The 26,405-nt window shown below is 45.3% G+C and overlaps 1 protein-coding gene across 3 annotated transcripts in view; it reads right to left on the bottom strand.

Moving 5' to 3' along the window:
• Positions 1 to 17,870: 17,870 nt before the first annotated feature.
• Chn1 (chimerin 1) overlaps positions 17,871 to 26,405 on the bottom strand; it is a 61,160-nt gene continuing 52,625 nt past the window's right edge. For all 3 annotated transcript variants that reach the window (XM_005393180.2, XM_013518799.1, XM_013518798.1), the window contains 3 exons: positions 26,130 to 26,267; positions 20,037 to 20,142; positions 17,871 to 18,744 (listed from right to left, as the gene is read on the bottom strand). In XM_005393180.2, the coding sequence (XP_005393237.1) occupies positions 18,573 to 18,744; positions 20,037 to 20,142; positions 26,130 to 26,267 (416 nt within the window). In that variant the 3' untranslated portion in view covers positions 17,871 to 18,572. The remainder of the gene's footprint in view (positions 18,745 to 20,036; positions 20,143 to 26,129; positions 26,268 to 26,405) is intronic.

The following is a 26,405-nucleotide window of genomic DNA, read 5'->3' as shown; positions in this document are numbered from 1 at the left end:
GGAGGAGCCGGTTGAAATGCGTCCTGCTCCCCACAAGGAACGGGGCTCTGGAAGGGCTCCATGCCCTCACACAACTGGTCATCAGATTCCTGAGGGATGGCGGGGAAGGGCGCTCTGGGGACAGCAGCTGGAGACATCTCGGTGCCAGGGCGTGCCATGGTGGGCACCCTGCGTGTGGGGATCACAGGAGGGTCTTGGGTAAGAAGGGGCACCAGAAAGCCTGGAATGCATGGGGAATGAGGGCTGGGGAGAAGGAGCCCGGGCCTCATCGTCACTAGACACAGCCTTGCGTCTCTAGCATGGGGAAGAAGGTAGGACCTCTCACCTGAGCCTGGGGCGCCATAACATCTGTGGCCTCCTGGGGCTCAGGGCTGCTGCAGGTGAAGGTGGTGGATGCCCAGGCCAGCTCTCCCAGAGGGGACAAGAATTTCCTTGCGCTGGCCCTGGGACAGGCTTCTGCAGGGGTTCCCATTCTTTCTCTCGCCTCACTCTGTACTGGGATTGGCCCTGGAGCCATGTGTGCATTAGGTGAACGCTGTACTAATGAGCCACCCACCCCAGCATTAAGCATCTTTTAATGTTTTTTCCCGTTTTTTTCTTCTATTCTTTTTTTTTGTCCCTTCTTTCCTTTCCCCCTCCCGCTTTCCTTCTCCTTCCCATTTTAACTTTTGCCTCCCATTTCCCAATATCTATTATACGTCTTGGTCCTTATTTATACTTTTGGTTTCTCAGAACAGAAACAAGGCAATATCTACACGTGTGTCCGATTTATTCCTCTTAAGAGTGTGGTCTCAAGGTGCATCCATTTAGCTTAAAGTGTCTTGAGCCTATCCTTCTTTATGGCAGAGTAGTACTACATTGTATTAAAAAAAACCACATCTCTATCCATTCACCAGTTGATGGGCATTTGGGCTGTTTCCAAGATTTAGCTATTACAAACCATGCCACTATAAACATGGGTGTGCATATATCGCTATGGTAGGATGCTTTTAATTCAAGAAGACCCTAAGCAGGGGAATAACTGAGTCAAATGGGACCTCTAGTCCTAGTTTTTTGAGGAATCTACACACTGACTTCACCAGTAGTTGCACCAATCTACACTCTCACCAACACTAAAGAAGGGTTCCTTTTTCTCCACAGCCCTGCCAGCATTTATTATTTCTTGATAGTAGCCATTCTTTCTGGAGTGAAATGGAATTTCAGTGTTTTAATTTGCATCTCTTGAATGACTAGTGATGTTGAACATTTTTTCATATACTTATTTTCCATTTCTGCTTCATCTGAGAAGTGTCTTTTCATTTTAGATGCCCAATTTTGTATTGAGTCTTTAAATTTGGGGGAGTTTATTTCTGTAGTTCTTTATATATTCTAGATATTAGTCCTTTGTCTGAGTTATAGCTGGCAGGTTTCTTTCCCTCACACTGTGGGTTGTCTCTTCACTCTGTTGGTGGTTTCTCCTGCTGTGCAAAACTTTTTAATAAGATGAGATGCCACTTGTTGATTCTTTGTGATAGTTCTTGTGTTATTGGGGTTTTGTTCATGAAGTCTTTGCCTACAAGTCTATGTCATCAAGAGTTCTACCTATTGTATCTTTCAGCAGTTGTAGTGTTTCTGTTTTAATATTTAGATCTTTGATCCATTCTGACTTTAGTGCATGGTGAAACATATGGGTCTAGTTTTAATCTTCAGCATATGGAAAGCCAGTTTTTCCAGCGCCATTTATTAAAGAGATTATCCTTTCTTCCAGTGAGGGTATTTGGCCCCTTTGTGAAAGACAAGGTGGTTGAGTGTGTTTGGAGTTGTTCTTGCATCTTCTAATCTGTTCCACTGATCCTTGGTTCTGGTTTATTTTTTGCCAGTACCATGCTGATTTTTTCACAGTAGCTTTGTGGTATAATTTCAAATCAGGGATTGTGATGCCCTCTGCCTTGCCTTTGTTGCCAAATTGCTTTTGCTATTCTAGGTCTCTTCTGGTTCCAAATGAATTTTGGGATTGTTTTCTCTAATTCTGTGAGGTTTGCTATTGGTATTTTGATTGGGATTGCATTAAATCTGTATAATAATTTTGGAGGTATGGCCATTTTCACTATATTGGTTTTTCCAAGAAAAAGGGATCTCTGTCATTTTCTGATATCCTCTTCAATCTCCTTTTTCAGAGTACTGTAGTCCTAAATGAAAGGTCTTTTACTTCATTTGTTAGATTGATTCCTAGAATTTAATTTTGGGGGAGATGCTATTGTGAAAATTATTGTTTCCCTGATTTCTCTCTCAGTGAGTTTATTTGTGTACAGGAATGCTACTGATCTTTGGGTGTTGACTTTGTATCCAGCTGTGCTGCTGAATCTAGAAGTCTTTTTGGTGGAGTTTTTGGGGTCTTCTATGTAAAGTATCATGTCATCTGCAAATAATGGTAATTCAACTTCTTTGTTTCCTATCCTTATTCTTTTTATTTCTTTCTCTTGTGTATCGCTCTGGCTAATGTTTCTAGAATTATATTAAATGAGAGTGGTGACAGTGCACATCCTTGTCTTGTTCCTGATTTTAGAGTGAAAACTTCCAGTTTTTGTCCATTTAGTATGATGTTGGCTATTGGTTTATTATAGATGGCTTTTATCAGGTTGAGATACAGCCCCTCTATTCCAATTTTCTGTAGGTTTTTTTCAATCATGAATGGGTGTTGGGCTTCATCAAATGTTTTTTCTGCATCTATTAAGATGATCATATGGTTTTTGTCCTTGGCTCTGTTGATGTGGTGTATTACATTTGTTGATTTGCATATGTTGAACCATCCCTGCATCCCTGGGATGAATCCTACTTAGTCATAGCTTTTTATATATTATATCTATTTCCTGAAGTGTTTATTTTAAACTTTGGCTCAAGGCCCTGTAAGTATGGAGATGAAGTACTTCATCTCAACATTTGCCTCATCTGTGCTTTTTAGGTGGCCCCCAAGAAGCTGTTTTGTCCGACCTGCGTGACCCGCCTCCCAGTCTTGCTATAGAGTCTCTGATCTTTGAGTCATGAAGCTGTGCTCTGAGAGACACCCAAAGAGGTGAGCTTTTGCCTACCAGCTGGTGGACATCCTTTGAAGGGTGCATGGCCCACCCAAGCCCCTGGCACACTTGGAGACATCTTAGCTTTCTTTTCCTGAGTGCCTTTCCCAGGGCCCTGAAGAGAAAACCTCTTTTCCTCCATTCTACTCAGGAGAGATTATGATTGGAAGTATCCATCCTCCAGTCATCCTCCTCACTAAGTATCTCTGAATTCCACTAAAAGTACCACTATCCTTGGTATACCATCCTTGGTATCTGAGAGACCAGCTCCAGGACACCCCTTAGGTCCCAAAGTCTGCAGGTATTCAAGTCCTCTTACAGGACAGTGTAATATTTGAGTATAACTACACACATGCTCCTGTATTCCTTAAATCATCTCTAGTCTCCTTGTGATACCTGATACAATATAAATGCTAATAAGCAGTTGTTACGCGGTATTGTTGAGGGGATAATGACAAGGAAAAAGGGTCCCTATGTGTTTGTTACAGACACTGCCATTGTAGGCCTAATTATATGGTTGAGGAATGACACTCAAGGTGAACAGTGCTCAAACCAAGAATGACACTCAGGGTGAACAGGGCTCAAACCAAGAGTGCAGAGAGATGAAGGATCTGCAGAAAGCGGAGGCTGCAGCTCATGTGTCTACACATGATTTCATGTATGTGGATTCCAAAGTGGTGCTTCATAAGTGGCAAATTCAAGTTTTGCTCTTTGGAAACTTCTGGAATCCCCTCCCCCATACTTTCAATCACAGTTGGCTGAACTGTGGATAGGGAGGGCTGAGTGTATATCTGAGGAGTAGGAGCTGCATGGCCCGTCTGAGGAGCGGGTGGGTAGGTCTGTGCCAGCCTAGGATGGGGCCTGGCTGGAGCTCCACACTGTCAGCCTGAATGGCTGTGTTTCTTGAGCATGCACTGAGCTGCTGATGTTGTCTGGGAGACCAGCCTCACTGAGGGCTGCTGATGTCCTTTGCTGCCCTGCTGATGAAATTCTAGTTACAGTTTACTTAAACCCAGGGTCCTGCCCATGTTAGGCAGGTCCTTCTATCACTGAGCTACATCACCAGCCCCTGTGAATTTGACTCTATTGTATTCACAGTAAAAAAAGTAGAAGAAAAAACAAGCAAACTGTAGCAGTGGGATGCTCTAGAGTGGCCCTTTCTTCTCCCTGAAGGCTTCCTTCACTTCAGGTATCTCAAGTAGAGTCATAAATCATTGTGCTCTTCCGTACCAAGTTCTGTGGCCTTAGTCTTGTGCCAGATTATGGTGAGTGCATGCATGTGTGTGTGTGCACATGTGTACACACATGCACACACACCTATGTGGGAACTGCCTCCAAGAAGACAAAACATTAAAAATAACAGAGACCAAACCAGTGTCATACCTGTAATACCAGCACTTTTGGAGGCTGAGGCAGGAGGATCACAAGTTCAAGCTCAGGCTGGGCAACTTGGCAATTTACGAAGATCCTGTCCCACCTCCACCTGCCCCCAAAGCCAAACATGTAGCTTAGTATAAAGACCCTAACTTCATTCCCTGGTGCTACCAAAACAAACCTACCAAAAAACATGAGACTAAGCCATTGACTTCTATGGCCATGGCAGTGGTGAGGAGGAGCTCAGCAAAGGGACCGAGGTCTGGATGAGCCTCCACTGGGCCTGAGGTGCCCTGGCTGGAGAGAACGGCTCAAGTCCTCATGAGTCAGTGGAAGGCAAGTATTGTTGGATGCACAGGGAGGCTCAAGGGGATTGGAAGACCGGGAGGATGGGTTGGCATCTCCCAACTGTGATAGTGTAGGTCTTTCAGTCAATCAATTGACCAATCAATTATTAATCACCTCAGTGCTATCCCCAGATACACTATATCTAAACAAGTCCATAGGAGGAAGCTGAGCCAAAAAGACAAGCATCTCTCTTAGAGCTAGGTGAGTAGCTATGACGGTATTATAAAAATAGACGTAATTCTGCTCATTGCCAATTCCATTAGGAAACAATCCTCATCTGCTCCAAGAAACACATTAATCAGAAGCCCAGGGGCACTTGCTTGGACAAGTTTGGCAACGCTTCTGTAGGTTAAACACAGAATTACCATTTGATCCAGCAGTTCTGCTCCTGGGTCTACACGTCCAGGAATTCAGAGACTGCACAGCCCCTGTCCACGGGGGCAGCGGTGGCCACAGCAGCCCAAGCTGGAAGCAGCACAAGCGTCAGTCCACAGAGTTTTGCATAACCAAGAGGTGGTAAATCCATACAATACGTCTCAAAAGAGTGAAATATCCACCCCTGCTGCGATGTGGATGAGTCTTGACCATGTGAAATAAGCCAGACACAAAAGGACACCTATGATTCCACTTCTGTACCTAGCCTGGTGACTTCACAGAGACGAAGTGGAATAGATGTCATCAGGCTGGGCGGGGGAGGAAATGGGGAGTCATTGCTTAATGGACGCAGATGAAAAGGTTCTGGAGCCGATGGAGGTGATGGTTGCCCAGCTGTGAATGCATTGAATACCACTGAAGAAAGGTTAAAGCGGTCATTTTTATGCCATGCGTATTTTACACATCCCCCATACACACACTCGCATCTACAGAGGCTCAAGACATTGTTCCCGCACACTGAAATAAGGGAGAAAAAGGGCAGGGCTGTGCTGATTTGCTGAATAACAGGAAAGCTACAAAGCAAGATATAGTTTCCTCACTGGACGCTGAAGGCAAAGAAGAGAGCACTGTTCTGGGCCCGTCTCTGGTGTCCCTGCCTGCCTCGGGCACTCCCCCTGCCCTCGGGTCAGCTCCTGGCAATGTGACAGTTGCCTAAATGGCCAAGGGGCCGAGGTGCACCGGGAAAAGCAGCCCTGTCTCTCCTACCCTCATCCCCAAACAAATGCTGAAGCTCGACACGCTCCAAAGAGCTGTCCCCTGGAAAATTTCCTGTGTAACTTTTATAAATATGCAAACCCACTCTAGATGCTCCTTGAAAAAGAAAAGGAATTTAAATACTCAAAGATGCTGCAGTAGGTTTTCGTGTACATAATGGAAAATTTGCTTCTCAAACAGCTTGAGCAGAAAACCTCATCCCCATGGCAACCAGATTCCACCGGCACCAGCCACACATCCCTGCCAGGTCACCCACCCCTTGGTGAGCCTCAGCTCCCAGCAGCACATGGAGACAGAACCCGCTGTGGCAGCGTGGCCTTGCAGGCCTGGGTTGGCTGGCTGCAGGTCTGCTCTGTGTGCAAGGGACATGCCCAGAGATTATGCAACCTGGGGGCAGGGCGCTGCTCCTTGAAAGCCCCTGAGACTCGGCCAAGCCATTGTCCTGTGGAGCAGCCTACTGTGCTTCAGGGCAGAGGGAGGAGTGGCTGGGGTTCAAAACAGCTGCCTGTTGCTGACCAGAAAAACAGCCCCTTGGTAATCCCAAGAACTGTGAGTCCTGTGTGCCTTTAAAATCCCTCTGTTAATTAGACCCTTTGTGCAGCAGGCACTACAGCTCTTTAGCCTCCATCGTCTCCCCATCCATCTCTCTGAACACGGCCTTCTTTCCCAGGTGGGCGCTCAGCACCATTTTCAAACAGCACTTTGGAATGGGTGGCCAAGGAGAGGGCCACCTGTCCTCATCAGCAGGGGGTACCCGCCCCTGCTGAACTTCTAGAGGCCTCTCTTTCCCACCCATCATCCCTACAGCAGCCCTGCTGACCACGGGAAGCCTCCGCAAGTCCTGGATACACAGGCAGTGCTTACAGTTGGGGTCGCAGGGACCCCAGCCCTGGCTGGTTTCCGGGGTTCTCTCATGTCCCCTGCAATGCGGTGTTTATGGTCAGCAAGCTTGGTTCCCATTCCTAACCCTCTGCCTTTTCCCATGAAGTTGTCAAATGCCTTGGGCGTTCGGAGGACAGGCTGAGCATGTGTGGCTTTGGATTAGCCTTGATTGGGCCGGGTTTTCTATACTGCAAAGAAAACCTGAGGAAGAAAGCACCACCGATGTTGATGGACAGCAAGGATTTTCTCTCCTCACCTCTGCGTCTGAGCGGGTCTGGGGTGGCAGGAGGGGCTGCCCTTGCCAGCACACTGCCCTTCTCTGCACTTTAGCCTGAGGCTGAGCAGGCCTGTCCTTCCCAGGCCATCTCTAAGGCTCCTCAGCTCCCTACTAAGAAGTGGCACAGGGCCTTGGGCATTTATTCCTCATAAGGGCTCCTCAGCTCTCCCCTGGGACAACCTTCCACCGGCCGCTTGCTTCTCCCCATCCATCGCGAGCTTGGAAGAAGGAAGAAGAGCCATTCACAGATTTAAGCAGGGAACAAATTTTGCCATAACCTGTGTTCAGTCCAATAGACCTGAGACAGCATGGGTTTTGCAGCGTGCAAACACTCTGGCTTCCTCTGCAGCTGGGGAGGTGTGACAGAGACCAGCAGCACGCCAGAGTGGTGAGACCGAGTGAGGGGGGCAGGGAGGAATCGGGGACCAATAAGTAGGGTCTCCGGGAACCAGACCTGAGGGCCAGCGGGAGCATTTTTATGTAATGAGTATCTTTTCTCTCTGCCTTCTTTCCCAGTGATATGATAAATCTGTCCCCCTTTGGCAGCTTAGCATTACCTTGCTACAGCCAGCCACAGCTGCAAGTGTGCAAGCCTGTCTCTGTAGATCTTTCTATCAATATTAATATTAAGGTGATCTGTAGGAGCCAGGCTATGAGTTTTGTACCTGACTAGGGGATGAATGAGGATAAAAAATAAAGAGATACAGAATTAGGTTAAAATGTGGTGGACAGGGGGTTCTTGTCTCCCTTCAACAAAGAGCCCTGAGTGACTGGCGCACCTGCCTTTATTCACTCAGGGGAACAACCAATTAGAGTATCACCAGATTCATCTGCCTCCCGCCATCCATGGTGCATATCCAGGCAAACAACAGGATCTCAGCTGTATTAACTTTCCCGAGACCCTGCAATGTGTCAGTCTGCTTGCAGGCCACCTTGCTCACTAGTTTGCATAGAGAAGGCCAATTAGGTCTCGGTCTTCCTATCTGGTGTCCCACAGATGAGACCATCAATTCTTTTCTTTTTGGTTTTTGTTTTTTTTTTCCCAGGAACAGGAATTGAACTCACGACCTTGCGCTTGCCAGGCAGGCGCTGTGCCACTGAGCTAAATCCCCAGGCCCTGAGACCATCAATTCTTGATGAGAACATAACCAAGGAGCACACCTGCAACATTCTCACGGGGCCGTGAACTACCTTGCTTTGTGAGGCCAACCCTTCTCTTTGCTTGGCCACAGACGTGGCGCTGGATCCTGAAATTCTCCATCCTTTATGAATTTTTTCTCCAGACCTGATCCAAAACCAGGGGGCTTGCTGATGGAAATAGAGTGAGGGAGCTGCCCCATCTGGGCTGGCTGTGAAGGGAGGTTCTGGGGGGTTTCCTCCCCCAGTCTCCCAGCTTCACTTCAGGAGTAGGGATGAGTGTTCACCAAGCGCTCATCCTTGCAGAGCCTGGGGCAGGCAGGGCAAGGGCAGCCCAAGTAGCTGTGGGAATCTGGGGTGGGAGGGCCTGCCGTGGATGGAGGCTTCTGTGAGTATGCTGGTGCACACCACTTATAATCCTAGTCCTTGGGAGGCCGAGGCAGGAGAATTATGAGTAGTTTGAGACTGGGCTACCTAGTAAGACCCTATCTCAAAAAGAGAAATAAAAGAAACTGCCCTGCCTAATGTGGAGGCCCAGCACAGAGGCCCTGCTGGTGGAATGGGGCCACCATGAGCTATAGAATGTCAGGGGCCTTAATTTCATTGACTCATTAATATATTGACTGAAGTCAATGATTTAAAAACCATTAAGGGGGTTAATGGGCTGGCTCCTACAATCACCATTAATATTAATATTGATAAAAACAGAGGGAGAGGGAAGATAGGCATTACATAAAAATGGTATACAGAATTTCCCAAGCTTATTTGACTACAAGGCCCTTTGCTCTTGAAGTAACAGTTGGGCTCCCCAATACCTTATCAGATCACCTAATAAAGAAAAATAAATTAAAAATAAAGCAGTAAGGGAGAGACGCAGCACCTAAGCTGTGTCCCGGGATGGGAGATCAGAGACGATTTGGTGGGTTTCCGGACTCTGGGTTCAAGTGGGCTAAGACGCATCATTCAAAGCAGTGAAACAGCAGCTTGAGACCAGAGGAAGTGGCAGGGACTCCAAGGGCTATGAGATTTGAGCCGTGTGGTAAGGAGCTCTGCGCCAGGGAGCAGTCTGCACGTCAGGCAGATCTATCTGCAGGAAGTTGCTGAAGCAAAAGCGAAGTCTACAGTGTCCTCTTCCCCAGGCAAAGGTCTCCTGGTTTCTCTGGCCTCAGGCTGCAGGCTGTCTTTGCAGGGCGCTCTCCTTCCTGTCCCTGAAACAAACCAACAATAGAACAACAGGAGAAGGAGTTAGAAGAAACTCCTGAGGAGCTCAGACATGGGAGCCATGCACAGTGTATGCTTACTACACTGACGCTTACTACCCGCTTCACAAGAAGGAAGGAAGCACTGGTGGGCTGTGGGCAATCTTAAAGGAACAATAAATGCTTATCAGGGGACTGAGTAGGCCTGGAGGCAAAGCACCTTGAGGATGATTCTCTTTGGAATTGGAAGCAGACAGACATTTTCTTGTGATAAAGTTGGTCTGAGTGTGGTCGCATTCCATGGTCATCTTTTCTGTGACAGAGAATGAGATTGTCGGGTACAGGTGGAAGGCTGCTGTGTTCTTTTTGGCTGGGCAAAGGGCAGATGAGGGATAAATCAGAATTCGGAGGGGGCCTGTCCTTGAGCCTTGGGGAGACATAAGAAAATGTCAGTTTATGAGACATGGCAAAGTGCCAGGCTTTGGTATCATTTTTCCTTTCCTTTCCTTCCTCTTCTGCTTTTCTTTCTCTGGGGACTGAACAAAGGGCCTATCTGATCTACATCCCAAGCCACCACTCCATATTTTAAAGACAGGATCTTGTTAAATTGCCCAGGCAGGACTTGACTTTGCCGTCCTCCTGCTTCAGCTTCCCAGAGTTCTAGGATTCCAGAGATTACAGGCATGTGCCACTATACCTTGGCCAAGGGTTTCAGCACAAGGCACGGGATTATGATCCCCTGGGGAGCAGTCTGCCTGGGCTTCACCCAGCTGGTTGACTCAGACCTTGCTGGCCTGCAGTAGACATTGGTGGTCTCCGTGGACCCAGCAGCAGTGATTCCCAGAGGATGGTCCCGGCAGCAGGAGTCTGCATACCTGGAGGTTGGGCAGAAACACAAATTCCTGGAGCCAACCCAGGCTTCCTAGTTCAGAAATCCTGGAATGGGGTCCAGAAAATGGCTCTGTCGAGGTCTTAGGTAAGGAAGACGCTAAGGTTTGAAAACCTTTGCAGTGGCCGAAAGGAGGAGTTGGAACCGCAGACAGCCTGAGGCCTGGAGCCCTGACCCTGCTAGCTACATGAACTGCTGTCTCCTGGCTGGATCTCCTGGGCTGCTGCTTTTCCTCCTGGAGTCCAGGACAGAATGCTGATGTTGATGTAGCTGAACTTGACCTTTATATCTCCCTCCCACCTCCTTTCTATTGTGGCTTGAATACAACTTTTAAAAAAAGTAAACAGAGATGGGGATGTGTCTCAGGGTACAGCACTGGCCTGGCACATACAAGGCCCTATTCTGTGTTTTCTTGGGTAAGAATAAAAACTCTCTTAATACATGAAGTTTATTAAAGCATAGGCTGTTTTAAGTCTTTAATAGTCTCCTGAAAGTTCCTAAATTTGAGAAAATGGAGGACTCTAAGAGAAGAAATTGTAGTTTTAGTCCAACCTATGAAAATTTAGCACAAAGTAATGACTAAGCCAGTAAAAAGATTAAATGTAGAATAGCAGACATTTAGGAATCAGAATCAAATTGAAGATCCCAGTTCTATTTACTAGAGGTGAGGCAACTGAAAACTTATGACAAAGTTTTAACCCTCAGGTATTTTCCATCTATTCCTCTTTCTTCTGACAGTTGGGATTATGTATAATTCATGACAGTTTCTTTAGACTGCATAACAGTCTAAAAGTCACTGAGTAACTTGATCAACTTTCTTACAGGGTATATGTTTGGGAATGTCGCAATGGCTTATTTCTGTAATTAGAATAACAGTTTTGTAGTTATGATAATTTTTATGCGTCTTATTAGTGGTTGTTAGGAAAACATATTTTAATAGTAGTAATAACAGTTAACAAAAACCGGCTTAGCCCCTGGGTTCTAGTCCCAGTACCACAAATACAAACAGTCTTAGAAAACTGTCTGTTCACACAGACAGGCATCAAAAATCTGGCCTGGACTCAGTTTTTTGCAGGGCCAAACTTCTGAGTTTGACCCACTAGCACCTATGGACACAACAGAATAAACCAACCTGCCTAAGTTTGGTACAGTGGCAGCCAAAAGATTTGCATGTTTTAGAAACATTCCATTTTTATGGCGTTTTACCTCCAGAAGCCCTTTTTTGGTCATTTCTTCCACTGTGTTGTTTCACAGTACTTTCTAGAACATTACCTCCTCGGCCTTTTTGTGCTTTACCACACTGGCATGGGCAGCCACATGGTTATGCCTCAGAGGTAGAAAAATAGCCCTAGACTCCTAGCCTCACATGCTGCTGTTTCTGCTACAGGGCAATTATAAGTGTGTCCAAGAGCAAGAAAATCCCTGACACTGCCCAGGGTCACGAGAGCTCCAAGAACTGGGTTAGCGACACGGTGCTTAGACCTCTTGTTGGTGCTTTGTGCTATTTGGTTGAATAAGCAATAAAGGAAAAAACATTTACGTTGTAAAATACATTTTGACTAGAAGACTGCATTAAAATATAATCTTCAGCAGAGAACAATAAAACTTATGAATCAGGATTTTCCTTACAATATGTAGCAATGAATCATAATTTTCTCAGCTTAACTTGGTCTGTATGTATGTATGAAGCAAGTCAAGATCTATGTGTGGTACCCAGGTCTAGTGAAATATAAATATCTTAAAACTTACTGGAACATTTGTTGAGGTCATAGTGACTTTAAGATGGAAGAACAGTGCTGAAACCAACAAATGAATCTGTAATGTATTATTAATACAACCTTTACTGATAACACTGCTAAAGGATTGATGCTCCAGCTGAATTTCTTGATGACATAAATCCAAGGGAAAACAACAACTTTAGTTTTTTTTATGTATTACTGTTTGGGAAATGTGAAGGCTATCAAAGTCTGTTTTTAATAAATGATGAGTAATGTCAAAGGACAAAATTATAATTTAGAGGTCTTAATTGACTTTATTTTGGCTTCCAGAACTGGGTAACCCTTCACTCCATAAAATACAGCAAGCATTTCCATGAAATGAGCGGAAGAGTTTGGTTTTATATACAGAAAAGGGCTGACACAGAAACACAACCCAAAAGTGGATTGGTCATTTTAAAGTTATTTTCCTTGTAAAGTGGAGGCAGGGAGACAAAACAGAGAAAAACAGCTGGTTAACATCAAGTTGCTTCAGGTGAACTTTTTTCTGTAAGGATGAAGACATAGTGAACTTTATTATCATGTCAATTAAAACTGACCTGTTTGGGAAATTTGTCTAATAAAGCACAAATCCTGATTTTTCAGAAAGTCAGATACAGCTTAATTTCAGCTTGGGAAGTGGAACTTTAGCATCTGTGACTAATTTGATTTCTAGCTTGGTCTGTTGGGGCCTAGTGCAAGAACTTTGTCCAAAACGATGGCCTCTTATAATTTTTATTTAATGCTTGGGTCTTCATATTCACAACACTCTGACACCAAAAGTGTGGGCCTTACCTACAAATTCGCCAGCTATAGCAGTACATGGGTGTTCTACAACTTGGTTCAGCTCTGACACCACCTACCTAGAGTTGGTGATGGATCTGACACATTAAAGGACTTGGCCCCAGAAAACCTCACCCACTTCTGACATCATTACCAGTCCCTGGGAACTGCCCACACTCCTGACTGAGAAGTTATAAACCAGGGGTTCCTACAACCCCTCCTCAGGCTTGATGGCTTGCTAGAATGGTGTGTAGATGCAGGAAAACACTATGTATCAGCTGATAATAACGGGTACAACTCAGGAACAGAGCGGGGGGTGGCAGGATGCAGAGATTTTACCATGTTCACCCCTCAAGAAGTTCATCAAATCTAATTATTCTAGAGCTTTTATAGAGCTTCATCTCCAGGCCGCCTCCCCTTCCAGAGGTCAGTTGAGTGGGGCTGTAAATTCCAACCCGCTAATCACTTGGCTCTTCCTACAACTGGCTTCAGAGGCTTCGGAGGAGCCTCACCCCAGATCACTTCAGAAGGGCTCATTAGGAAAAACAAAAGATGCCTCCTTCACTCAGGAAATTCCAGGAATTTTAGAAGCTCTATGCCAGGAACTGGGGACAAAGACCAAATATACTTTTTATTACACAAGTTTTCCCTTATCTGAGATTTTACTTTATGAGGTTTCAGTTACTGGGTTTCTGAAAATATTCAATGGAAAGTTCCAGAATAAACAATTCATTAAATTTGAATGGTGCATCCATCCAAGCAGCCTAATGACAACTCTCAAGGTTCTGCTCCTTCCCAGGACCGGAACTTTCCTTTCCCCCAGTGCACCCACCCCGTCCTGTGTATTCTGCCCTAAGCAGGTCAACTAGTTTGTAGTTAACCCAGGATGCACCATCATAGCATTGCAGTGCTTGGCTCGGGGAGCCTTATTTTACTTACCGGTGGCCCCCAAAGGGCAAGAATAATGATACTGGCACTTCAGATGTGCCAAAGGGAAGCCACAAAGGGCTTATGCTGAGTGAAAAGTTGAAAGCTCTCAACTTCGGGGAAGAAAATCATGATGCTGAGGTTGCTAAGATGGAGGGTAAGAGCAAATAGTCTCTCTGTGAAATTGTGAGGAAGAAAAAAGAAACTTGTGCTAATTTTGCTGTAGCACCTCAAACTGCAAACACTACAGCCACAGAGACGCGCTAAGTGCTAAGATGAAAACACATTTAATTTGTGTACGTGGGCAGGCATGTGTTGGAAAAAGTAGGGGATAGGGAGCAGTTGGTACTCTGAGGCTTCAGGTAGCTGCTGGGGTCTTGGACTGTTTCCTGAGGGTAAGGACAGGACCACTGTCCACAGGGAAACCGAGCTGTTAGATTGAGACCGTCCTAGTTGTAGAATGACTGTCCACCACACGTGGGATTGACCAAAAATGAAGGCAGTGTGCCAGGACATGACAGGACTGATGGCCTCACCTTGTGGAGGGAAACGAGAGACCAGTGAGTCCACAGCCAAAAATGCCGGGGTCCCTCCGGTATGCCACGCTGTCCCAGTCCAGACAGCACGCACTCCTCACAGGATGGGTTCTGCCTGCTTCTGATGCTTCCAGGTAAACCCACTGGCTCCACTGACGCCATTTTCACTTTTATCTGCTTTCCTTATTGGCTGAAAAAATGTTTAAGGTCAAAGTACCAAATGGAATTGTGAACTCACTCAAACGGAATTGTGAAAGGCAAATATGCCTTTCAGCTTTCTAATGATTTCTAGTGCTGAGGCCCTTAGGGGACAAGATGCAATGAGAAAAAGTACAAAATTAAAGCATGGTTAGGCTGGACTGACCCAGGAAGTTCCTTGAGAACTGGAACTGCTCTCATCCCAAATGCTAGAATGGCGGCTGGCATGACCTGAGGGCGGGTGCTGCAAGGGATCTCTGTAAATTAGAGGCTGATGGATCCCAGACAATGCTGTGCTCTTCTCTGACGGTTAATCTTGATTGCCAAGTTGACTGGATTAATAAACACCTAGGAATTTAGGAAAGTGCATTTCTAGGTGTGTCTGGAGGGAACAGCGAATGGATGGTGGTGACGCACCCTGAATGTGACCGGTGCTATCCAGTAGCAGGAGTGAGCCAGCGAGCACAGGCTCATGCTCTGTCCACCTCCCGGCCGCCATGATGTAAGCTGTTTCCACTACCATGTCCTACCTGCACACTGCTTCTGCCTCACCAGAGGCTTCAAAGCCATCGACACAGCTACCTGTGAACCGAAACCTCTAAAACCGTGAGCCAAAATAAAACTATCCTCTTCTGAGGTGCTTTTCTCAGGTATTTAGAGACAGCAGTGAAAAGCTAACACTCCTTCTTAGCCTTCTCTGCACTACTGCAGAGTATGCCGGTCCTGTCAGAACGGCCCATTTCGGGGAAGTGTGGTATGTGGTGATGCATGTAAGAACACTGCTGCTTCAGCTCCTGCGTGGGAACGTCTCACTTTAACAGACAGATGTGAACACCACACAGCTGATACAGCAAGTGAAGATATAAAAACACTGAAAAGATGTCTCTAAGAAGCTAAGTTCCCAGTGACTAGACAATACTGTTAGGAGAAGAGATTTCAGCACCCCAAATTCCCAGTGTACATTTTAGAAAAACTTTGCTTTTCAAGTAGACTTGTCAATAACACCTACTAGCCTTTGGGGTAATAAACTCTAAAATATTTGTTTAAAATGATGATTGGAAGCTGGGGATGTGGCTAAGTAGTAGAGACCTTGCCTACCCATGTGGTAGGCCCTGGCTTCAATACTCATTCTCTCTCTCTCACACAGACCCCTTTAAAAATCACTGGGCAATTTACAACACCCTGCCTCAAAATAAAAAGTAAAAAAGCCTAGGATGTAGCTCAGTGGTACAGTGCCCAGGTTTAGCCCCAGTACAACATAAACAAAAATAAAACACCCACAAAAACCAGAACCAAGAAAACTCTTAAACCTAGCTATTCTGAGGGTTTCTTTCCCTTTGAGCTCATCAAGTAACATAAATTTATTTATTTATTTATTGGTTTTTTGAGACAGGCTCTATGTAGTCCAAGCCTGGCCTCGAACTCACAGTGATCCGCCTGGCTCAGCCTCCCAAGTTTTGGGGCTACAGGTATGTACCACCACACCCAGCTCAACAGAAACATTTTTAGAAATATCCATTTTTCCCCTTATTGACAAATTTTTAAAATCTTAATTCAGTGAAGAACTACTTCTCTGGTCAGCTGGAATAAACAACTGCGATAAAAAACATTTTGGAGAAGGGAAAATCTTGTGTCTTTCTTTAGGGCTAGACGCAGAAATCAGGAAGCCATGCACACTTGACACTGAGGGTCGAGTGTCATGGCGGGTGACCATGGCATGGTTCATGGGCCCCTCTGCCTACTCCTGGCTATGGTGCAAACAAAAACTTCTGCTTCATCATGAGAGGTGGTGGTTTAAGAACTGCCCCACTGGCCAGCGAAAGATATGTAGACAAGTTTCTGGGTAATTACTGAGTAAACCTCCCCAAGTGGCTGGGGACTGTTTCTGCATTTCAATGAAGGGCCACCCAACAGTCCAAGCGTGCCAACAGACGAGGGAGCTGGGATTTGTGTCTGCACACCCCAGTGTCTAAACCACGTCTGGTTAAGAAAAAAGCAACCAAGCACACACTTCACGGGGCCTGTAAAGAACGAAGGAAGGCTTCAAACCTTCCCTGAACATCTGCTTAATATTTACTCTAATTGAGTGAGGAATCCGTATCTCTACAGGGTCCGCTTCTCCTAGTTAAAGCTCAGTTCTAGAAAGTGCCTGCTCAGAAGTCAACCACATTTGTTTCCTTAGGTTTTTGTGTTTTTTTTCCATGCTGGGGACTGAACCTAGGGCCTCATGCATGTGAAGCACGTGTTCTACCAGAACTACACCCTAGACTGTTTAGGAGAGGCAGGGTGAAACACCGAAACAATGCATATTCCTTCCCAACTCAATTTCTTCTTCAAAAGGAAGACTTCAGTGGGCTTTGTGTAACCCAGGACAGTCCATTCGATCATCTCCCTGGCAAGTGTGTTTCACAGATCAGAAGCACTGGCCTCCACTTTAAAGGAAAACAATCTGTGTACTTTATCAATCTGTGTATTTGATGGTGCTTAGCGCAGTGGCATTTTCAAAGGACAGTGGTTCACAGCTGACGGAACACTCCCTCAACAGCTGCACTTCCCTCAGTAAGCACCAAAGAGAGCACGCCACCAGCTTCCCACGCAGGGGAAACGGTCGGAAAGCTGAGTTTCTGCCAGGTCCCACTGTCTTTGAGACAGTCTTGAAAGCGCAGAAACAGCGTATTTTATCGCTGCTTTGCCTTTTTTGGAGATGGGGTCTCGCCAGCTCACGCAGGCTGGCCCTGGACTGTGACCTTGGCGCAGGCTCCTCGGTTGCTGGGACTACGGGCCTGTGCCCCCATTCCTGGTTCAGGACTACTTTCTCGGGTCTGTGCTGCTGAAGCAAGCGTACTATTTTACCCTTTAAAGCAGGGTAGAACTTTGCTGTTAGGTGGATGCTCGGACCAGGAAACAAGACTGTGTGTGTGTGTGTGTGGGGGAGGTCATCTGCCGAATGCCCGGGCACCCAGTGCGTCCCACGATGCCAACTGCCCAGCTCCCCGGGACTCACCGCTGCCCAGCGCATGTCGACCCTGGAAGTTGCCAACAAACCCACTGTTTAAAAAGCCACTCTTTAGTCAGCCTTCTTTCTTCTGGTGAATCTAGAAGGAAGTCGTGGTCTGCTCTCTCAAAAAGTTGAGAAAAGGGTCTAGATCTCAGTCCAAGTGATAGGAGTAAAAAAAAAAAAAAAAGAAAATCCAATGAATGGGTGTTTTGGTCCTAAACAGTTTTAAATTATTTCAGGAACTTACAAAAAAAAAAAACCAAACCCTTTTAATAGTAAACAAAAGGTGAAGGAAAGTACTACAGTATTAGAGAGACGGTCAAATAGTCCCACTCGTGGCAAAAACAAAAAAGCAAAGTATCAATATTTTTGATTTCTAAAAGCCAAATTTAATAAATTAATGCATGCCAGATAAAAATATAATATTACAACCAAAACTCAAATAATTTAACAGAAAATGCTGTGTTGTACATTTTATTGGTAGGATAACTTGTTAAAGTAACAAATCTAAAAACACATTTTCCTTTTGCTGGAGAGAAAGTACTATGTTAGAGAAGAGCTTGAGAGAAACTGGAAATAAACCACTTGTGAAACGTCAGCATATGATATCGGCTATGGCAATGCAACAGCCAGGGGCGCTGTTTACCCTCGTGTGCGCGCGTGTTTGTACAAGAAGCAGAAACCAATGGCATGGACCCCAAAAGCAAAGTCACGACAGGTTTACTCTGTGAAACATGCTGGGTTATGACCACAGACGACCCAGGACGCAGGCAGAGCAGGTGCGGATCTGTGTTGGTTGCATGGGGTTTCCTTACCAAACGGGGGGTAATCATGCAATAGCTTGAGTTTCTCCTAACATGATAAACACCCAGGGTTACTAGAATCGGAAAGCGTGTGTTCACTGTTTTACAAGGACAGCTGAGTGGTGCTACAGAAATGACAGAAAGTTCCTTCATTTTCATCTGCTTATTTGCCCAAACCTCTAACAAAGAGATAATTCAGCTAATGGAGCCAATTAAATTACTATAAAACATCCTTCATCTGTGAAACATCTCTTTCCCCCTCAAATTAAAATAAAATGTCTTCATTTTTGATAAGCAGCTCCACCACCAGTCTCTGATATCTTATATCATTCAAGGCAGCCATTGCATCTTGTTCTGGGGATCTCATAAGGGTCGGACCAAAGACGATCCCAAGGTTCTCTGCATTCATAAGGTTCTCCTTCTCGTGGAGAGTCACTCTGAAAAACACAAGCAAAGGACAGGATGACTGGAAGCCACGAGGCTCTGCACCGTGCCGGGGCACTGGGGAAGTCAGATTCACAGCCAAGGCTGTGTCCATTTATCAACTCTCACACCACTTCTCTGTGACTTCCCTCCCTTCAGTAGCGCGTTCTCCGGGGATGGCTCAGGCTCAGCGAGGCAATGTGTGGGCTGTCTGGGGCCAGTGCCAACTGTGGAGTCTCTCGCCCCAGCCAACAGCAGCAGGGACACATCTGCAGAGAGCAGCAAGGGGACCGGGTCACCTTGAGAGCTCCCTCTGCCCTCTCTCCACTTGGGCCTGCTTGCTTCCTGTGCAGTATCTCGTGCACCTTGGACAGTGTATTGAGTGCCTCGGAGAAAACAGTTGTGACAGTAGGGAATGGCTCAGAGTAAATGCCACCGTCTAGGAGTCTGTTTTTATTCCTTTTTTACTACTACAGCAATAGCACAGACAATAACTTGAGAATTGTTTCTTTCTTTTGGTGTGGAACACTTAATTACATACAAAACAAAGCAGCCTTGGATTTATAAGTGGAGTTGTAAGCATATTAAAGTTTTTTTTTTAACTGATGCTGCTTAATTTTAAAAAGGAAAAATGCAAACATCTGTAAGTACAAAGCTTTTTGTTTCTATTTGGTTTTATATTTTGAAACCCGAAAACCATTAACACTTAGTCATATAATTGTGAAAATTTTGCTTATGCTGGTAAAGAATCAGGTGATCATGCAGGAAATAAAGCTACAGCATCATCAATCACTTTAAAAAGTGTTAAGCCCAAACTAACTGAAATATTTTCTTTTCTATTCCTCCCTTCACCCCGTGACTTTTCACACCAGGTTCTGTGCTGGCAACGCTAATTCAATAATCTAAGATCCCTGCACCAAGTCTGAAATGCTCACTTTGGAGCAAGAAAACAAGAGAAGTGAGCCGCCTTGCAAGTTGCTCTGCTCTTGCTTTCCCATGCAGCTACGAGCCCTTCTCCTGTTGTGAAAGTTAATGCACAGTGTTGGCCAAATCCTGGTGTTTCTGGCGTATCTGCAAACACAGACCAGAATGACAAAGACAGCTATGTCAGAATCAGGTTTGTATTCCGCACAGGAGGGCAGAGTATTTTTAGCACTCTTTCTCAACCACTGCAAGTTCTCACAAGAAGACAATGTAGCTTTGCAATTACTCATTCAAAAAATCATTTGTCCTTTCTTTCACCTTTCATTTTATTCTTAGACCATGGATACAATACAGGGGATAAGACTCCAAGCCCGTGACTTGCCTCTTTAGATGCGCCATGAGGTACCGGAGGGTTTCGCAGTGAGCAGGCGGCAGTAGTTTTAGTGCTTCGTGAAGGGTTTCCAATTGCTCATCAGGATCCATAATTTCTAAAATAGTGAGAATACCAAGCAGTAAAGCTTTGTCAGAACATAGGTACAAACAAGGGCTCACTGAATTCTCCTTTGTGATGCCCTTCTACAGCTGGTAGGGACACTCTCACAGACCCTTGCCCATAGCTTTGGAAAATAATTTTCTGATTCAAGCCCAAGATTTGCAGAGGCTCTTAGTTTCGGTGTGGTAACACTGAAAGTCTTCTCCTTTTGGGGAAGGAGTCTTCTTTTTTACTTGAGTATCTTATTATTAGCTATACAGGATGTAACCATAAAATTCAGATGTATGTAGACATAGTGTTTTGTATATTCAGATACACTCAAGTCATTTATAATGTAACAGACACAGGTATGGGATGGCGTGTTGTTCAAAATACTGAAAATCCCCTCCCACTGATGGTAAACTTGCCATGCTTCCCCTTTTCCCCCCTGGAGCTCTGAAATACTCTTTTCTTTTTATAGGTTTTTTTGGTGTGTGTGTGTGTGTCTGTGTGTGTGTGTGTCTGTGTGTGTGTGTAGGGAGCCAACCCAGGGCCTCATGCATGCTAGGCAAGCAGTTTACCACTGAGCTACAGCCCTAGCTCTTTTTCTTTGTAAATCAAGAAATGTATCATCCAGTGTTTATGTGCTTTATTCATCAGACTTAGTTTTAAGTTACTTAAATTAAATCTCCCTTCACTGCACCAGTATTTTTATTATTTAGGAACCTCAGAAGATTGCACTTTAGGCTTTCAAGGCAATTCCAAATGTTTTGGATGATGGTGGGATCCCTGAAATCAATATGTCTCTTCCAAAGGTGTTAACATTGAGGAATATCTTTATGTGGCATTTTAATTCTGTTGTGTGGGCCAAAAAGCTGGCATATTCCTTTAAGGTCACAGATCACATTGGCTTCATCAGTAATGTCTACAGTCAGAAACAATGGACACCTTTGTAGAAGAGCACCGTAGCATACTCTTGCCTCTACCAGAGTGACAGAAAGGTGGGCTGCCTTTAAATACTGGACTTCAGGGCAATTACAATGGGAGTCCATGCTGCTGAGTCTGAACCAGATAGCAGTTTTGAAGTGCTAGGAAGGCTACAGCTGGTCAGAACGTGGTAGGAAAGACACAGGGCTTTCAAACTTATAAAACAAGCCAACTCAGTGGTGATTCAAGAGTCAGGGACAAATTAACCAAAGATGAAAGTGAAGCGTTTCTAGCAAACACAATTCCTTGCTCATGGAAGCTTCCTTTGTACTGGTGGGTGATAGTCAACAATGAACGCGATAGTGTCTCGTTTATAGTTATTAGAATGAGGCAGGCGCTAGGGAAAGATGAAGGGACTGCAGTTTTTAATGGTGGTCAGAAAGACCTCTACAAGAAGGAGGTTTCTGAGTGAGACTCTGAAGGAGGGAGTGAGCGATGTGGAGATCTTCAGGGAAGAAGGTTCTGGCAGAGAAGCAGCCACGTAAGGTCGTGCCTGGGGTGTGCCTCTAGCATCTGAGGAAAAGCCGGAAACAGCATGGCTGCAGGCCAGTGGGCAAGGAGCAGCGCGTCGCATGCCTAGGTCACACCAGCAGCAGGGAGGGAGAATGCGAGCACAGCTTTTACAGAGAGACAGGAAGCTTCTGAACAGAGATGTGTCATGCTCTGACACTCATTTCCATAATTCTCTCTCCTCTGGCTGCCATGCACAGCGAAGACTAGAGAAGTGCACAAGTAAAAGCAGAACGACCGTTCCAGTTCTACAAAAATGGGAATGCTGGTTGTGGTGGTGCACACTTGTAACCCCAGCACTCTGGGAGGTCCAGGCAGCAGGATCCCAAGTTTGAGCCCAGCCTGGGCAATTTAGTGAGTTGATAAGACATTTTCTCAAAAAATAAAAAATGGCTCAGTATGAAGGTTTTACGGCCCAGTATCCCCCAAAAAATCTAAGGGAAGAATGATAGTGAATGACTGCATCAGGTGGTAGTGAAGGTGGTAAGAAATTGCTGGATTCTTTGTTTTGAAGGTAGAGTCCACAAGACTTCCCAAAGATGGATATATGAGAAAGAGAAGAATGATGCAAGTTTTGGGGTAGGCAACTAGAACATGGAGTATCCATCAGCTGAGGTGGAAAAGCCGGGTGCACGAGGCTTGGTGGTAAGTTCCATCTGAGACAGGTACCAGATAGTCAAACAAACTGGATTCATCTGGTGTTCAGGAGAGGGTATTCCTCCAGGGTGGAGATATAATTTGGGAATGAATAAATAAGCATGAAAGGAAGAATGCTTTGACTAAACTGACTGATATGCATCTTCCCTGGAATTCATTTCTCCTTTTCTTTTACATAAAGAGATACCTCGGTTGTTGACTGGCTCCAACCTCCTACTTTTCACTACTTGAACAGCAAAGTTTGAAAAAAATCTGCTCGGTGTTCGTACCTTTGCTCAACAGTCAAACCAGAAGTCTGACTTGAAAAAACCTGTACTGGCTGGGAGTGAGTCATGCATCACGTGTTGTCTCCCCCTCCAGGACACGAAGCGGTGATGTTTCAGTCCAAGCATTGCTCTTGTCCAGCTAACACCTAGTGCTTGTGTTAGTGCATTCAAACATCATTGTGCGCTTTTTTTTTTTTTTAGCATTTTAACCATGGCTCCAAAGGAAGTTAGTGATACCAGCAATAAAGCTAAGAGGAAAACTGTGAGAGATGATAGAGTAAAAGAAAGAAATGACTGCGAAAATTGTTAAAGTCCTGGAAAACTGAGTTTATAAGTGTAATTTCTAGGCCTCAGAACCAATTATTTGGTTTTCTACTATTTCATGTGGAAAAATATGTTTAATTCATGAACTTTTTGGTGTTCAAACATGAACTTGGAATGAACTGACTTTGACAACCCAGGCATCACCGTATGGCCCACTACAGTTTCCAGAGAACACAGCTCTCCAGCTCTGAGAAAGCTACAACATAACGCTAAGACCCAGACAGACAGAACGGACTGTGTTCATGGACAAACGGCCATGATTAGTTATCAAATACAGGACAGTGAGCACATGGAAAATGGGGAGGCTAACGCCACTACCAAAAAGGAGGGCGTCCAAGGCAGGCAGGTTTCTGTCTACACAAGCAGGGCTTGAGGACCGTTTCACCTGTCCGCCTCCACTGGGCTGGCTGCATTTCAAAAAGAACAGGAGGAAGTCTAGCCATGTGACCCCTTGGAATATCTAAAGATGTAGGGGTCTGTGGTTCTCAATATAAAATTATTAGTTTATTCCACAAATATTTATTCAGCATCTGTTAGTAAGTGGTGAACTGACAGGCACTGTGGGCAAATAAACACACGTAAGAGTGCCTGCGCTGAAGGAAGGCCAGGGCAGCAGGAAGACCACTGCAGCCCGCAGGCCTCACAGAAAGAAGTCACCAAGAGGCCCAGGTGACGGGAACATGAGGAGAGATGGACTGTGGCCAGAGGTCCAGAGAACAGAAGGCACTTGAGGAGGGACTGGGAGGAGCTGGAAAATGTGGACACTGCTGGGCCAGGAAGTAAGCATTCTGAACCTGGATCGAGATCTAATAAAAGACATCTGATGCATGTCTTGTTAATTCTGCATAGAGAAACTCAAATCCAAGAAAAATAAAACTTAGCTAAGTAGAGGGGGTGACTCAGGGTAAAACGGGAAAAACTGGCAAGTTCTCCTTTCAAGGATTCTCTCCAGGAAGTCCAAAGTTGCATGGGACAAAGACCCCTGGGTTTTATTTGCATTTATCTGACTCACTCAGATATGTACTGACTGAGTCATGGAACTTTTCTAAGATCTGGGAAGAAAGCTCCCGCTACTGGGCTGGAGGACGGTTCCCTGAACTCAGCTCTACCAGGAGCTCCCCGGGGAAGTGTGGTTTTCATCGGGCCCACGAGCATCCTTGAATGCTGGCTTATGGAGCAGGCCCGGTGGGGAATTCTGTCTCCCCGGCCTGCATGGAAGGCCTCTGTATCGTAGTTGGTGCGGAGCGGAAGTGAGGAGGAAGGGGCAGGCAGATGCAGGCTTCACAGGGCTCTGGGAAGCCACACACTCCGGCAACAGGCAGTCTGGCCATCTTTGTGTGGCTAGGGCCTCTCCCTTCCAGCTTTAACATGAACTCTAATCTTTTGTTGACAGGATGCTGCTAATCAATGCCACAGACATTTTTAGGGGCTGAGAGAGGAAAAAGTTAGAGAGTAACTGTTGTTCATTTGGAAGGGGTCCCTTCCCTCCCTTCTTTGTCCCTTGGTACATCTCTTCCTGGTTCCACCAGGTGATCCAGGCAGTGTGCGGAGCAGAGAGCAAGGACTCGACAAGAGGTAGATGTGGGTTTGAGTGTCAGGGCCGCCGCCTCCAGTGACGTGACCTTGGCCAACTCACACCCTGTAACACTGCCTTCTTTCTCAAATGATTCCATGGATGGGAAATAACTTGACCAGCCTGATTCACGGTCCCTCATATATGCTCTGTATCAGTGATGGCAAACCTTTTAGGCCTTTTAAGGATACAAACAGTCTACTGTGGTGTGTGTGCCACAGGTTCACCACCATTGCTCTCTACCCATCCCTCATCTTCCTTTCCTACCGTTTAAGAGATGGTTGTGTCTGTGTGTCTGAAGACTGGGACCACCTCTACTGCTGGAAAAGACATAGACAAGGATACAGGTTTCGTAATGCTGCCGTTAGCAAACATGCACCATACACATTTGTGTTATGCTTAGGCAATGGCTAAGGTTTGTGGTGTGACAGAAATTACACATTGAAATGCCTGAAATTATAAGAAGGTGGCATTTCCACTTTGATTTAGGAGTGATCCTTTCTGGGCATGTGGTTTCAATAGCACTCTGGGATAAGGGGTCTTGCAATTTCAGACAGAAAAGCTTTTCAGAAATACCTTCCAACAATGGCCAATAGAAGAATACGAAAAAGGTGATTTTCCCCAGCAATAATGGTGGGTATAGGGAGAGAAGGTGAGGTAGTTTAGAAGTGTGGGGCCAGAGGATATTACCCAGGCCAGGGGGTGTTATGGGGCCTGAACCCTTGTTCCGTCCGCTGCTAACTGTAAGCCTCAGTTCAGCATGGAGCCAACTGTCAGTCCTACTCCCCAGTGACACATGGTAGGACAGGGGCAGAACACATGGATGGAGCAGCCCTTCACCTGAGGTGCTGTCCACAGAGCATATCCAACTCAGGATCACTCTGGGGAGGCCATGTCTGCCCAGGAGCCTGTCAGCTCCCTCACACAGTGTTCGTGATGGGTGCTGAGTGCAGTTAAATCCCCACGGAAGAGACCCAGAACTATTCCTGATTTCTGACCATTTTAATCAGCGTAATTCTCGTGGCTGCTATCTACCTGAGAGCTCAGGCTGACCCGTGAGAGATCAGGGCTCCAAGGAGCTAACCACAGAGATTCTCTGTGACAGGGGAAACTCAAGATCAGAACAAAGAAAGTTTCTACTTCATGAAATTTCAAAGTCAAAGAGCAAATCAGTGTTACTAAGGAAGTCATGCTGCTATTTAAAAATCAAGACAACATATGGTTTTAAAGACAGAAAAGCAAAATGACGGAAATAGCCTATCTATTCTAAAAAAGGAACACCAACACTTACAACCTGTTTAAAATTTCTCTTCCTTAAAAAATGAAATGTGAGTTATAGGTATGATTTTTGTAGCATAATTAAAATTTTGCAAATGAATCTTTGTTCTATCTCATTTTCATCTCAACTAGAATTAAATGACTTTTTGATCTAAAATAGCGGTCCTTGAAGTATGACTTACCACTGCCAGCTGTGACTTGTTAATAATCTGTGTTAACTTTACAGGACAAATATAGAAGCTGAAAACAAGATTTTAGAAACTTTGATAGCAATCTGATAGTAATTTTTATGTTTGTTGAATATTTAAGAAATGCATTCAAGATACTCATCAGGAAAAGCAGGAAAAGTAATTACCAGGTGGGAGGAGTCGGTCAGGGTCGTGGGGACACAGGCATCCACATACTTACTGGCAGACTCAATGAACTTAGGGTAGGCATCATATGTAATGAGTGGAATTGGCAAGTCCCTGAAGTACAGTTTAAGTGCACCAGTGATAATGTTGATATCTTCATACATGTTCACGGAAATATCTGCTTTCTCACCATCTATCAGGGATGTTAAAAGAAACACAAGTGAACATCCAGACTTACAAAAATGTCACGTATTAAAGCAGTACTGGGCTGGGGATTTAGCTCAGTGGCAAAGCACCTGCCTGGCAAGCGCAAGGTCGTGAGTTCGGTTCC

This window comes from Chinchilla lanigera, unplaced genomic scaffold, assembly GCF_000276665.1.
Source record: "Chinchilla lanigera isolate Chin_1 unplaced genomic scaffold, ChiLan1.0 scaffold00048, whole genome shotgun sequence".
NCBI lineage: Eukaryota > Metazoa > Chordata > Mammalia > Rodentia > Chinchillidae > Chinchilla > Chinchilla lanigera.
The sequence above is the reverse complement of the archived record's forward strand: the minus strand, read 5'-3'. Positions and strand labels throughout refer to the sequence as shown.